This window comes from Suncus etruscus, chromosome 12, assembly GCF_024139225.1.
Source record: "Suncus etruscus isolate mSunEtr1 chromosome 12, mSunEtr1.pri.cur, whole genome shotgun sequence".
Taxonomy (NCBI): Eukaryota; Metazoa; Chordata; class Mammalia; order Eulipotyphla; family Soricidae; genus Suncus; species Suncus etruscus.
Window position 1 is genome coordinate 267,752 of NC_064859.1, and position 13,966 is coordinate 281,717.

Genomic DNA, 13,966 nt, shown 5'->3' on the forward strand with positions numbered 1-13,966 from the left:
TTACCAGCACTCTGGTAAAAATTAATTTTTTTATATTTATAAAAATTAATTTAATTTTTATCTTTAGTGGTTGAGGTACTATCAGTAACAATACTGTAGTGGTGGTTTTCAGTGTACATAATTCTAACACCACACCACCACCACCTTTTACCTCTCTCCTACAAGTCCCTCAAGGTTCCTTCTTTCAACCTCTTCCCCACCTAACCCAGTTCTGTAGATCAGTTTTGTTGTACTGTCTTTGGTTTGTTGTTGCTACCTTGATCCTTTAAGTTTGAAATGGACTCTACAGTTAACCTCAATTTACCTCAAAGATACATTTAAAAAAACGTATATGGAAACTTCAAGTAATATATCCTGGCTCTAAAAATCAAAAACAGCTGAGCCAGGGATTAGAGCTACAGTACAGTGGGCTGGGTATTTGCCTTGCAGGTGGTCACCCCAGGCTTGATTCCAAGAATTCCATGTCATACCTCAGTACTATCAGGACTGATCCCTGGAGAAGTACCAAACAAAACAAAAATAATTGGGTTGTAGAAATAGAACAGTGGGTAATATTATTGATTTGAAAGAATTATTTGAGTGATCTGAGTTGCTTCATTTATAAATAAAAGAGAGAATTAAAATAGCAATATTTGGGAATAGAATAGGGTTATTTGGGAATTGCTTCTTTCATAGGATAATAGAAGTGGATAGTTCATGTAGCCTGTGATGTCTGAAAGGAAGAAAGCATTGTCACATCCAGAAAATTGACCCTCTAACACCACCCTCCTATCCAGTCTCAGAGTTGTCCACCACCACCTCCCTGCACCTCAGGGTTGTCCAGAACAATCTCTTAGCACCTCAGTAGGAAGAACACATCTTGTAATCCTCTGGATTTCTTAAAGTCTTTACAACAATAAAACCACTACATGGAAAGAACATATCAATTCCTAGATGGAAAATACCCAGATATTTGCCCAACCCAAACAAGTAATCAGTTCAACTTTTGTGAATTATACTCTATTATTGAGAGTACCAGAAAGAAAATAAGAGCTGAGATGACTGTGGTCTGTAAATATCTGGGCCTCAGTGTAGTCTACATTCATTTTATGCCTTCTCTGAAATGTGTACCTGCCTCCAGTTAAGAGTCCTACTTTGTAGGCAGGCTATACTTGCAACTGTTTGATCCAAGTTTGGGTCTGAGTTAGAAAAGGATATGGTTCTGGAGCTTCACAGGGCCTAAGGTCTAATAAAAAGTTTCTAACTCAGGACCCTGTGCTGCCTAGAGCAAGTCCTCTGTCCTACCTCAGTCACAAGTGGAACAAGCGTGAACATGGCCTACTGAGTTCTTAAAGATACCTTTAGGATTCAAGGAGGAGTAGTCTGTTCTCAGATTTCTCACTTGGCTTTTAAGCCACTAATGGAAGATGTAACAATAAGAAAGAAGAAAAGAGTTCAACACACTCAATACTTTCCCCTTTAGGAAGGCCTACGTTTGAACCCAAATATAATGCAGTTAATCTCACATTGATTTTTCTACATTATACAACCTCTTGAGGAACTGGGAATTTTCCCATAAAGCAACAACAAAAGATAAATGCAAAGAGCATTAAAAAGGGATTAGCTAATTTAAAGACCATTTAATTAGCAGCTCTAGGGCTTAAGATACTTCATCAATATACCATTAAAACATTTTGTGAGCTTCATAATTCAGTTGTTTTGATCCTAAATGTGATAAGTTACCTCATTAAAACAAATTATGTTGATAAAAAGAACTTTTATCAATTAGTATGTCAAATATCACTATATTATATGCCAATTGAAATTATGATTAGTGGAACTAATTTATGGAAAAAATCAGCAAAGCTGAAAAAGTTTCACCAATGAGCAGATAAAGAACTTTAGAGTTTTGGCTAATATGTCATTTGTAATTCTTTTTTCAATATTTTAGAAAATGAACAATTAACTAATTTAAAATACTGAAGAGAGTAAGAGGCCAAAATAAAATAAGAAACAAATCCTGGAGTGTTCAAAAATAAACCCTATTTCTGAGAAGTTAGATTGTAATTCTGATTTTATTTAAAAAAAAAGCTATCTAATATTTATAAATTTACCTATAATATATTTATAAATAAATCAATAATGAAAATTTTGTGTAATTCAAAAAGAACAAACTTGGGGCCAGAGAGATAGCATGGAGATAGGGTGTTTGCCTTGCATGCAGAAGAACAGTGGTTTGAATCCTGGCATCCCATATGGTCTCCTGAGCCTGCCAGGAGTGATTCCTGAGCATAGAGCCAGGAATAACCCCTGAGCACTGCTGGGTGTGGCAAAAAAAAAAAAAAAAAAAAGAAGAAGAAAGAAAGAAAAGAAAAGAAGAGAAAAGAAAAGAAAAAACTTGTCCATAGAAATATCTTCACTCTTTTCTTCTCTATGTTGTAAATATAGCAGTCCTTGGAAAATTGCATGTAGTATGAATTTTTATTCATAATCCTTTAGGGAAAATACAGTTATTGATTTGAAAGATGAAATTGAAATAAAAGAAAAATTCAATGTGATTTCTAATTATTTCAAAGAAAGGTCTTTAGTATTCATAAAGAAATATTACCACTATGGTATTGTCTGTCTCTGGGTATTTCTTTTCAATAATTATTCTGATGCTATAAAATTACAGGAAAAATTTGACTGATATAAATTGCTCATTTCTCCTTTATTTTCAATCACTCTCAAATGCCACAAATGAACATATATTATTTTCTATAAAGTAACACCAACATATTTAAGGAAAACAAAGCAGTCTTAGAACATCACTCAGTGTTGGGAAAGAGTACAGTTTGTTTTAAAGTGGCCCCAAGATTTCATCAATGAGACTCTAAATCAATCTGACTGAGGTTTTCTTGGTAAGCAATGCAATGCAGAAAGGTGTCCTCCCTCTCCCATCTGCCAAACAATAGGATCTTGCCTATCAACTGCTGACCTCAAAGAAAAGACTACCACCAAGGTGTGACTTTCCCATAAGTTCTATAGATAAAGAAACAAACTCAGCTTGCAAGAGAGTTTCTCAGCTAGAATGCAGAAATGCTGACTTGGCATCACCCAGCACATTCTCTTACCCTTACCTTCCTCAGAACCTAGAGGTTTGGCCCTAGCCACTGATATTCAGAAGTAGATTTGCCTTTTGCTATAGACTTTCTGTATTTTCTTTTTCCACATATGTGCTTAGAAGAAAGGAATAGAGTTTCCTGATTTCCTTTGTGAGGCTGCTGAGGAAGACATCATTATCTTAATCCTATCAAGACTCACCAGCAAGGTAGGCTCTCTCTGCCCTCAACAGTGGTGCTTGACTCCTACTATGGGCTTATAAAGGGCCTCTGCATTTCTCCATATTTTGCTTCCTGATTTCCTGTGTGAGGCTGCTGAGAAAGACCCCAGCGAACTTAGTCCCATCAAGACTCACCAACAAGGTAGGCTGTCTCCCCCACAAAGTGTGATGCCAGAGGAGTACAGCCACTCAGCTCTGCTTCATGGTGGCACACAACATCTAGCCAATGGACTCCAACATTATGCATTGAAAAAACCACACTACAAGCGAGAAAATGGGGAAGAAACACAGGCCAACTCCATGCATAAAGAATTAAGATGGCAACTCCGATAACCTGAGAAGAGCCAACCACCTATTTAGCCTCTCAGATAAGGAGTTTAGAGAAGAACTATAGAAGATGTTCATAGAACTCAAAGAAAGCATAGATTGAGCTGAACAGACTACAAAGACAGAAATCAGAAAATGCCAAACTGAAATAACAGGTCTGAAAAACCCAATAGATGGAATGAAAACCACAACGGAAATCTTCTCCAATAGAGTAACAGTAGCTGAGGACATAATCAGTGAGCTGGAAGTATAGATGAATAAAAACTCCATACAACAAAAGAGATTGGAAAAGAGCCTTAAAGCAAATGATCAGACAATGGAAAAAATACTCAAAGAATGTAAAGAGATGAAACTAGAAGTCTTTGATAAACTCAACAGAAACAAAATAATAATTATAGGAGTTCCAGAGACACAGGAAAAAAAAATCCCTAGGAAAAAATCAACAGTCAAGGACATCATTGCAGAGAAATTCCAATAGCTCAATACGACATGCAACCAAATTCTGCATGCCCAAAGAGTACCAGCCAGAAGAGACCCAAAGAAAAGCACCTCAAGACATATCCTAGTCACAATAATGAATCCCACAGATAGGGATATAATCCTGAAAGCAGCAAGATCAAAAAGGAAAATTACATTTAAAGGAGCATTTTTAAGACTTACAGCAGACCTGTCACAAGAAACCCTCAGGCCAGAAGGCAGTGGCAAGATGTAGTGACAAAACTCAACAAAATGAATGCTTTGCAGAAAATACTGCATCCTGCCAGACTTACTTTCAGATCTGAAGGAAGTATATATAGCTTCACAGATAAACAACTGTTGTGTATGTAAATATTTTTGGGATTATTATGTTACTGACCCTACCCTGATCCGGTGATTGTGCCCTACCCTAGGGTGTGACCTGGCATTCTGCCCTCACCCTAGGGTGGTACCTGATTCTGCTTCCACCATTGGGTGGTATCTGATCCCACCATTGGGTGGTACCTGATTCTGGGGAAGGTGAGGGGTGGTTGGCTGGAACTGAGGCTGAGACCTTGGACTTCAGTCTTGTCCACCGAATAAAGCTAATATTTCCACTGCAAGCTGTTTACCCACCATTTCACCTCAGAACCGTCTGCTGGACAGGGTGGCAGACGTGTGCTCCGAGCTGGAGGGGAAAGACTTCATCCTCCATCCCTTCATCAGTCAACCTCTTCAGGGGCTGATTTGCAACATAATGGAGCCCTGAACTAAACAACAGTTCAGAAACTTTATAACCTTGAAACCAGCCTTAAAAAGAAAAATTAAAAGTTCTACTTTAAGACAAGACAAAAGAACAGACACACAAAACTCCTTTATAAAGCTGACAATAAATCCCATGAAATTATCTCTCAATGTCAATGGATACTGAGTGGCAAAATGGATCAAAAAGCTGAATCCAACATTCTGCTGCCTACAAGAAACACACCTGAATAGTCAGAACACACATAGACTCAAAATCAAAGGCTGGAGGAAAGTCATCCAAGAAAATAATTCCCTTAAAAAAGCTAGAGTGGCCATATTGAATCTGATGGCATAAAATTTAGACTCAGAAAAGCTATAAGGAACAAAGATGGATATTTCATACTAATCAAAGGATATGTACAAAAGGATGAAATCACACTTCTAAACATATACACACCCAATAAGGAACCAGCAAATATTTAATACAATTGTTGGAAAAACTGAAAGAAGACGTTAATAGCAACACAATAATAGTTGGAGACCTCAACACTGCCCTGTCACCCCTTGATAGGTCAACCAGGCTGAAACCCAACAAGAGTATATTAGCTCTGAAAACAGAAATGGAAGAAAGTGGACTAGTGTGTATATATATATGGCACTTTATCCCCACAAAACTGGATACACATTCTTTTACAATGCACATGGGTCATTCTCCAGGATAGACCACATTTTAGCCCATAAAACATATCTCCATAAAATAAAGAGCATAGAAATGGTAAAAACAACCTTTTCAGATCACAGTATACTGAAATTAAAAGTGAGCTATAAAAGGACACATAAGAAAAACTTCAACACAAAATTAAACAGCTCACTATGAACAACCAGTGGGTCAGGGATAAAATCAAAGTGGAAATAAAAAAAATTCTGGAAAGAAATGCTAATGGAGATGCAAATTATCAGAATCTATGGGACACAGCAAAAGTGGTATTAAGAGAAAAATATATTGCTTTGCAAGCACACATCAAGAAGGAAGAAGGGGCCTACTTAAACAGCTTAATGACACAGCTTATAAAATTAGGGAGTTATTAACAAAAGAAAACAAAAATAGGTAGTCAGAAGAAATAACAAAGCTTAGAGCAGAAATCAATGAAGTGGAAATCCAAAAATCAATTCGAAGGATCAACGAAAGCGAAAGTTAGTTTTTTGGAAAAAAAAACAACAAGATTGATAAACCACTAGCAAAACTCACAAAGAAAAGGAGAGAGAAAAACTTAATAAACCAGATTAGAAATGAACAGGGGAGATCTACAGATAATGCAGAGATTCAAATGATAATCAGAGACTACTTTGGAAACTATGTCACAAAATATGAGAACCTGAAAGAAATGGATAAATTCTTGGACTTATAATCCTCCCAAGGTTAAATCAGGATGATCTAGTATATCGAAACAGACTCATCACTACTGAGAAAATTAAAATGGTAACCAAAAGTCTTCCCCAAAACAAAAGCCTAGGCCTCGTGGATTTACTAACGAATTCTTTGAAACCTTTCAAGAGAAACTACTACCAATGATTCTCAGGCTCTTTCATAAAATTAAAGAAACAGGGACACTCCCAAATAGTTTTTATGAAACCAACATCACCTTGATTCCAAAACCAGACAGAGATGCTGCAAAAAGGAAAACTACAGACCAATATCCCTGATGAACACGGATGCAAAGATCCTCAACACACTCCTGGCAAATAGGATCCAATGCCTCATCAAGAAGGTCATACACCATGACCAAGTAGGTTTCATTCCAGGAATGCAAGGATGGTTTAACATACATCAATCAATCAATATAATACACCATATAAACAAAAAGAAAAATAGAAACCATATGATCACATAAATAGATGCAGAGAAAGCATTCAATATGGTCCAACACCCATTCTTAATAAAAAAAAAAAAACTTTCACCAAGATGGGAATAAAAGAAACTTTTCTCAATATAGTTAGGCCATCTACAACAAGCCAAGGGCAAATATTATTCTCAATGGAGATAAACTAAAAGCCTTTCCTCTAATATCTGGTACAAGACAAAGCTCACTACTCCTATTCAACATAGTGGTGGAAGTTCTTGGGCATTCAGATAGGATAGGAAGAAGTCAAGCTTTCACTATTTGTAGATGACATAATACTATATATAGAAATCCTAAAGACTCTACCAAAACCTTCTAGAAACAAGACATTCATATAAAAAAGTGGCAGGCTATGAAATTAACAGAGAATACTCTCACTCATCTATGGGTTTTAAGAAAAACAAGACATTATTGTAATAATGGCCAGAGATAACAGAGATGAGGGCTGGAAGGATCATCTCTCTAAGTGAATCTCACCACAAAGAGTGGTGAATTTAGTTAGAGAGATGACTACACTATCATGACATTGTTAATGAGTTTAAGAAGTAGAATGCCTCTTTCAAATGCAGGTGGATGTGGCAAAGGAAGGACATTGGTGGTAAGAATGTTGCACTGGTGAAGAGGGGTGTTCTTTTTATGACTAAAACCAAACTACAATCATGTCTGTAATCATGGTGCTTAAATAAAGAAATAAATAAATAAATAAATAAAAATTCAATGAAATGAAAAAAATGCCATAAAAGAGAATTAATCTTACAAAAAACAAAGAAATATTAAATTAAAAAAAGAAGAAGAAAGGAATATATGTGGAAACTATGTGCAAAGATTATAAGAGCATTCTCCTAAGCTCCTAAAATGGTACACCAAACCCTTGATACACAAAGAAATGGTGAACATCCACTCCATTCTGCTGTAATCATTGAAGGGAATAAAGGTAACATCCATCAAACAGTTTATTCTCTGTTCATGTCAGTCATCTCTTGTGGCTTTTACCAAGGCACTCATCATACATTTGCTTGTGGTCCAGGGGACATAGTAAAAACAAGTCAATAAAGGGAAGAGAAATTTTCAAAGTAGGAAAAGTTTATGAATAATTTCTGCAAAACTCTCCAAATTTTGTTTTCAATGCATTCCTATAAAATGGGTTTTTTAAAAACAAACAGATGGATAGGCTGCTGGTTCTATCTCATTTTTTTTCTTTTTATGGACTTCCACAACAAAGGTGGGTGGCCTTGTGAATTTCATGTGTATAGGAAGGTGTTTCTCATTGTCTCAATGGTGTGAGCAATATGATTGGGTAAACAATTGTGTGGAGAGAAGCGTATTGGTGATCCCAGGCTGTATTCTGGTGAGGAGAACTGAAGATCCCTCAGAATTAGGTAGGGGGGATGGGAAAGAACGGACCCCATCCTTTGTGTTCTGAAGTCCTCAAATTTTTTTCTCCTCACTGACCAGAGTCATCTTGTGACACTTGAGTCTCAGGCTCTAGAATGGCTCTCCTCAAATGTCTCTTTGTGCTGCAGTTAACCTTCAAAGATCTGCCCTGAGAGCTCTGATAGCAGGCTTCCTCTTTTATTCTTTTTTTTTTTGTCTTTATTTAAACACCATGATTACGAACATGCCTGTAGTTGGGTTTTAGTCACAAAAAGAACACCCCCCCACTTTATCAATGCAACATTCTCACCACCAAGGCTCTCCATACCCCTCCACCCACATTTTGCCTCATTTTTAACTCTATTTTAGGCAAAGAACACAATACTAATGTGTAGTTGTGTTAGAATATCTTCCAAAAGAGGCCATATGCTTGTTAAGAATTGTTGAGGTCTCCAACTATTATTGTGTTGCTATTAACTTCTTCTTTCAGTTTTTACAACAATTGTATTAATTTCATTAAGAGCAAAAAAAAAAATGCTAACACAAATAGTAATATAGCACTTGATTTGGGCACTGAGTTGAGTATGTGTGTATATGGCCATAATCTAGCTGCATCTAAAGGACAACTTACAATGATGGGTTCTTTTATCATTCCCCTTTCATAGACAAGCAAGTTGGGGTATAGAGAACTCTGATGATTATTCAAAAGTATATGTCAGCAATAGTGCCCAGGATACAAGAGCCACCCACTGAGTGGGAGAAACTATTCACCCAATACCCATCAGATAAGGGGCTAATCTCCAAAATATACAAGGCACTGACAGAACTTTACAAGAAAAAAACATCTAACCCCATCAAAAAATGGGGAGAAGAAATGAACAGACACTTTGACAAAGAAGAAATACGCATGGCCAAAAGACACATGAAAAAATGTTCCACATCACTAATCATCAGGGAGATGCAAATCAAAACAACGATGAGATACCACCTCACACCCCAGAGAATGGCACACATCACAAAGAATGAGAATAAACAGTGTTGGCGGGGATGTGGAGAGAAAGGAACTCTTATCCACTGCTGGTGGGAATGCTGTCTAGTTCAACCTTTATGGAAAGCGATATGGAGATTCCTCCAAAAACTGGAAATCGAGCTCCCATACGATCCAGCTATACCACTCCTAGGAATATACCCTAGGAACACAAAAATACAATACAAAAACCCCTTCCTTACACCTATATTCATTGCAGCTCTATTTACCATAGCAAGACTCTGGAAACAACCAAGATGCCCTTCAACAGACGAATGGCTAAAGAAACTGTGGTACATATACACAATGGAATATTATGCAGCTGTCAGGAGAGATGAAGTCATGAAATTTTCCTATACATGGATGTACATGGAATCTATTATGCTGAGTGAAATAAGTCAGAGAGAGAGAGAAAAACGCAGAATGGTCTCACTCATCTATGGGTTTTAAGAAAAATGAAAGACGCCCTTGTAATAATAATTTTCAGACACAAAAGAGAAAAGAGCTGGAAGTTCCAGCTCACCTCAGGAAGCTCACCACAAAGAGTGATGAGTTTAGTTAGAGAAATAACTACATTTTGAACTGTCCTAATATTGAGAATGTATGAGGGAAATGTAGAGCCTGTTTAGGGTACAGGCGGGGGTTGGGTGGGGAGGAGGGGGATTTGGGACTTGGGTGATGGGAATGTTGCACTGGTGATGGGTGGTGTTCCTTTTATGACTGAAACCCAAACACAATCATGTATGTAATCAAGGTGTTTAAATTAAAAAAAAAATTAAAATAAAAAAAAGAAAGAAAGAAAGAAAGAAAGAAAGAAAGAAAGAAAGAAAGAAAGAAAGAAAGAAAGAAAGAAAGAAAGAAAGAAAGAAAGAAAGAAAGAAAGAAAGAAAGAAAGAAAGAAAGAAAGAAAGAAAAAGTAATGAAGGAAGGAAGGAAGGAAGAAGGAAGGAAGAAAGAAAAAAAAATAAAGGACAACTTACAATGATGGGTTCTTTTATCATTCCCCTTTCATAGACAAGCAAGTTGGGGTATAGAGAACTCTGATGATTATTCAAAAGTATATGTCAGCACTGGTTTTCAAGTCTGAAATGCCACAAACCGTCATTGTTATGCTCAGATGCTGCTCATAAGACCTTGAAGTGTTGGACATTTAGAATCGAAAGACAAGCTGATTTTTGCTCAGCTCCTTAGTTCAGTCCAAAGTCTCACATTAAGACATTTTAGTATCAATAGACAAGGTATTGGGCCGATCTAGGTTGGGGAACACAAGGAAGGGAGGAATAGAACTCAGAGAATTCAAATCATATCCCCCAAAATGGCTTGAAAGAGCTAAATGTATGAGTTGCAGCCAAATAGTTTGGCAGATACAGCCATGTTCAGGGATTTGTGATGACAGACACCATCCTTTTTCCATCCCACTTTGAGCTGTCTTTATGGAACTTTATCTTTTATGTACAAAGATCAAATAAAAAAAAAAGATCACATTTAATGAGAACTGGGGAAAATAAACTGGTGGCAATTAAAGAGTAAAAATAACTTCTCTGTGGCTTCAGACCACAGGAGTCTTCTCATTTTAAGAGGCATAGGCAAATCACTTAAACAAGGCCTTTGGAACTATGTATCTCATTTTCCCTCCCACACCCGTGGTAGTTAAAGTTATACGCAATAAGAGCTCTTGAACCCATGGAATTGGTGTGTAATAAATACAAGTAGATTCAGGCCAAATTCATGAACACACTAAAGCAAGTTTTTAGCATAAAAGTTGAGTCTAGCTCTCTTTTTAGCCTGGTGGTTTGCATGGAAAGGGTTTAGCAAAGTTAAAAAAATTAGGAGACCCAAATCTTTAATAAAAGACCATTTTTCCTCCATCTTAAATTTCTTTTTCTATTCTTTATAACACTGGAACCAAAGTCACATTGATGCCAAGATCCAATATTCCCATTGTGCTTCCATGTTTTCCCTGTGCTAATATGTTTGGGGCAAGAACATGAAATAGATTGAACTCTACCCCAAATCTAGAACCACTGAGCTCACTAAATCATCCAAAGGCAGCCAAAGTGATGTGAGATTTCTACCTTAGCCTAATACTACTCTGTCATAGACCAGACTTTGGGAAACATTTCTCAAATGTAAAGTCAAGATTATGCTTATATATGTAAGGGATTTCCCAACATTCCCATAAGCTATGAGGCACTTAAAAACTAATTCCTTAAAGAAAATTATTCTGAAATATTTCTTAAACTTTTCTCACTTAGAACACAGCCTAAAACTGATTCAATACAAGATCAGTCTTAAAGAAAAAGAAGAAGGTGGGGCTGGCGAGGTGATCTAGAGGTAAGGTGTCTGCCTTACAAGCGCTAGCCAAGGAAGGACCACTGTTCGATCCCCCGGCGTCCCATATGGTCCCCCCAAGTCAGGGGCAATTCTGAGTGCTTAGCCGGGAGTAACGCCTGAGCATCAAACGGGTGTGGCCCGAAAAACCAAAAAAAAAAAAAAAAAAAAAGTAAAAGAAGGAGTATGTGCCCTTTGTTTTCATGTCTCTTGTTTTGTCTACCATGAAATCTGATATACTCTGTTCCATCGTCAAGTCTATCTATCCACAACCCAAACCCATATTTCAGAAAACTAAACTTACCGGTAGAAAGTTGCATAGTCCACTGTTGAGTGACAAGTCTGAAATTCCCAGGATTTGAGTTTCTGACATTCTCGATGAGCACGGAGTTTTACCTTCACTGTCCCCTGACACAGTTCAGGCACAGGCTTTCTCTGGGGCCTGTTGCAGAACTCATTAGACTCCACCCTCCAGGACTCTGCAAAGTCATCCACATCAAATTTGAAGTTTCCATCCCCTCCAATTAAGTCATCACGCTTATGTCCATTGTAGTTGCCACAAAGACCACAAAGCTTGCCCTTGAGATGGGGGGCAGCCATAACTTCTACAAAACTGTCTCCATCCCATGATATTTCCAAACCTAGCAGAAAAGAAAAGGGAAAAAACACTCTAAATTCACAAAGAATTTCTATGTTCTTATACTATACACATTGTAATATAACTATATCCTAACAAAGAACTTCGAGAATCTTGATATATCTTGTATATGTTGACCAAACAAACTTTCTATAAAATCACATGAATCATGACTAAGCAGATAGTATAGAAGCATCAAAGGGCTTCGCAAGCATCACTGGGTATTGTTGCCCTATTTGTTGGGTCCCGTATACTCCTTTGTTGGTTGGTTGTGTATCCGCAAAGAGCTCCCAGAATGAGAAATTGATTCCCATTCCCTTGTCCCCTTTTGGGGGGAGATCTTGGTAATATTGATCTGCAGCAAATAATCCACACAGACAGGAGGGTTAAGGAGTAAAAGGTTGGGCAAAGAGAGTCCTTTGTCAGCCTGCTGCTAGCTCCGAAACAGACCTAGAGCCAGCCAGCCAACTCTGACAAAAGACCCTGAACACCTCGCTCCCAAACTATTTATTCGGCTCTCAACAGCGCCCCCGCCTGGAAGGCCAAGGTGGGACAAGAGGCAAAGATTATGGAAATATTTTCATATACCACAGGTATCGCCATGGAAGACTCCCTATCACTTCTGAGGAGACCTTGGTGTTCCTCAAAACTACAACCCCAGGCTCTAGCACTGAATAATTGACCCAGTTAGCCTAGTATCCCTAGGACTGACCTTTATCCACCCGCCCCCCAACCTAACTACCCGAACCATTTACTTAATGATGCTAAGAGCTTTTTATTTTGCTTTGTTGTTGTTGTTTGTTTTGGGGGTCACGCCTGGAGGCACTCAGGCGTTACCACTGGCTCTGTGCTAAGAAATCGCTCCTGGCAGGCACAGGGGATCATATGGGATGCCAGGATTCAAACCACCATTTCTCCTGGATCGGCTGTTTGCAAGGCTAACATCCTACTGCTGTGCTATTTCTCCGCCCCACTAAAAGCTTATTAAGTATAAAAAGTTTGTCCTTCAGACCTCGGTTTGGTCCTCAGTGTCCCCCAAACCAGGAGTGATTTTCTGAGCACAAAGCCAGGAGTAACCCATGAGCATCATCAGGTGTGGCCCCAAAACAAAAACAAAAAAAAGTTTGTCTTTATCATGATATGTTCTATACCTTTATAATAGGCTGCTCATTGAGCAGGCTGCTAAGGTTTATTTTTTCTCTTTTCTAGAGTAATTATATTGATTCAAACCATTCTTTCTCCTACCTAATGGCTACTATAATGTGGAGTAAAAGAAAATGAAGATTATCATTTTAATTGTATTTTTTCTTTCATCCTCAAATTTCCTTTTTATTGTGCCAAATGCATAATAAAAATTGCCAAATTATTTGCTGCAGTCAGAGTATTACAGTGATAAAATATCAAGCTTCTGAAAACATTTTCTTCAAGGACCATACTCACACAAATAAAAATGTTTATTCCCTTATTATTTTATAGTCATTCCTGAGGGATGACCAATAACTCGACAATAAACAAGTCTTGACCCAACTTCTGGCTTGTTGTAAAATTCTAACCTTTGCAGCTCTCAACTTGTGTTTCTATCCCTCATTAGCTTCAAACGTTTAAGACGTCTTGGCCCTTATGGATTAATAGAATTAGTAGACAACATCTTCTTTACTAGAAAAGCTATCTTCACTCCAGAATGTGGAGAATATAAACCCCTTCTTAAATTGACCATTAAATTTCCTTGGAACATTTGTCTAAGCTACACATAGGTTTCAGGGGTCACTCTTGCCAAAATCTATGGAGAAAAGAGTCATTTTTTACTTGTTTGCTTTGTTTTCATTTCTCAAGTGCTACTAAGTGGTCAGGAAGCACTTAGGTGATAC

The 13,966-nt window shown here is 37.6% G+C and overlaps 1 protein-coding gene across 1 annotated transcript in view; it reads right to left on the reverse strand.

Annotated features, from left to right (window-relative positions):
* The window catches only part of BMPER (BMP binding endothelial regulator), a 375,585-nt gene that overhangs the window by 106,559 nt on the left and 255,060 nt on the right, over window positions 1-13,966 (reverse strand). Inside the window, exon 13 of the mRNA XM_049784999.1 lies at window positions 11,766-12,102. Within this exon, the coding sequence (XP_049640956.1) occupies window positions 11,766-12,102 (337 nt within the window). The remainder of the gene's footprint in view (window positions 1-11,765; window positions 12,103-13,966) is intronic.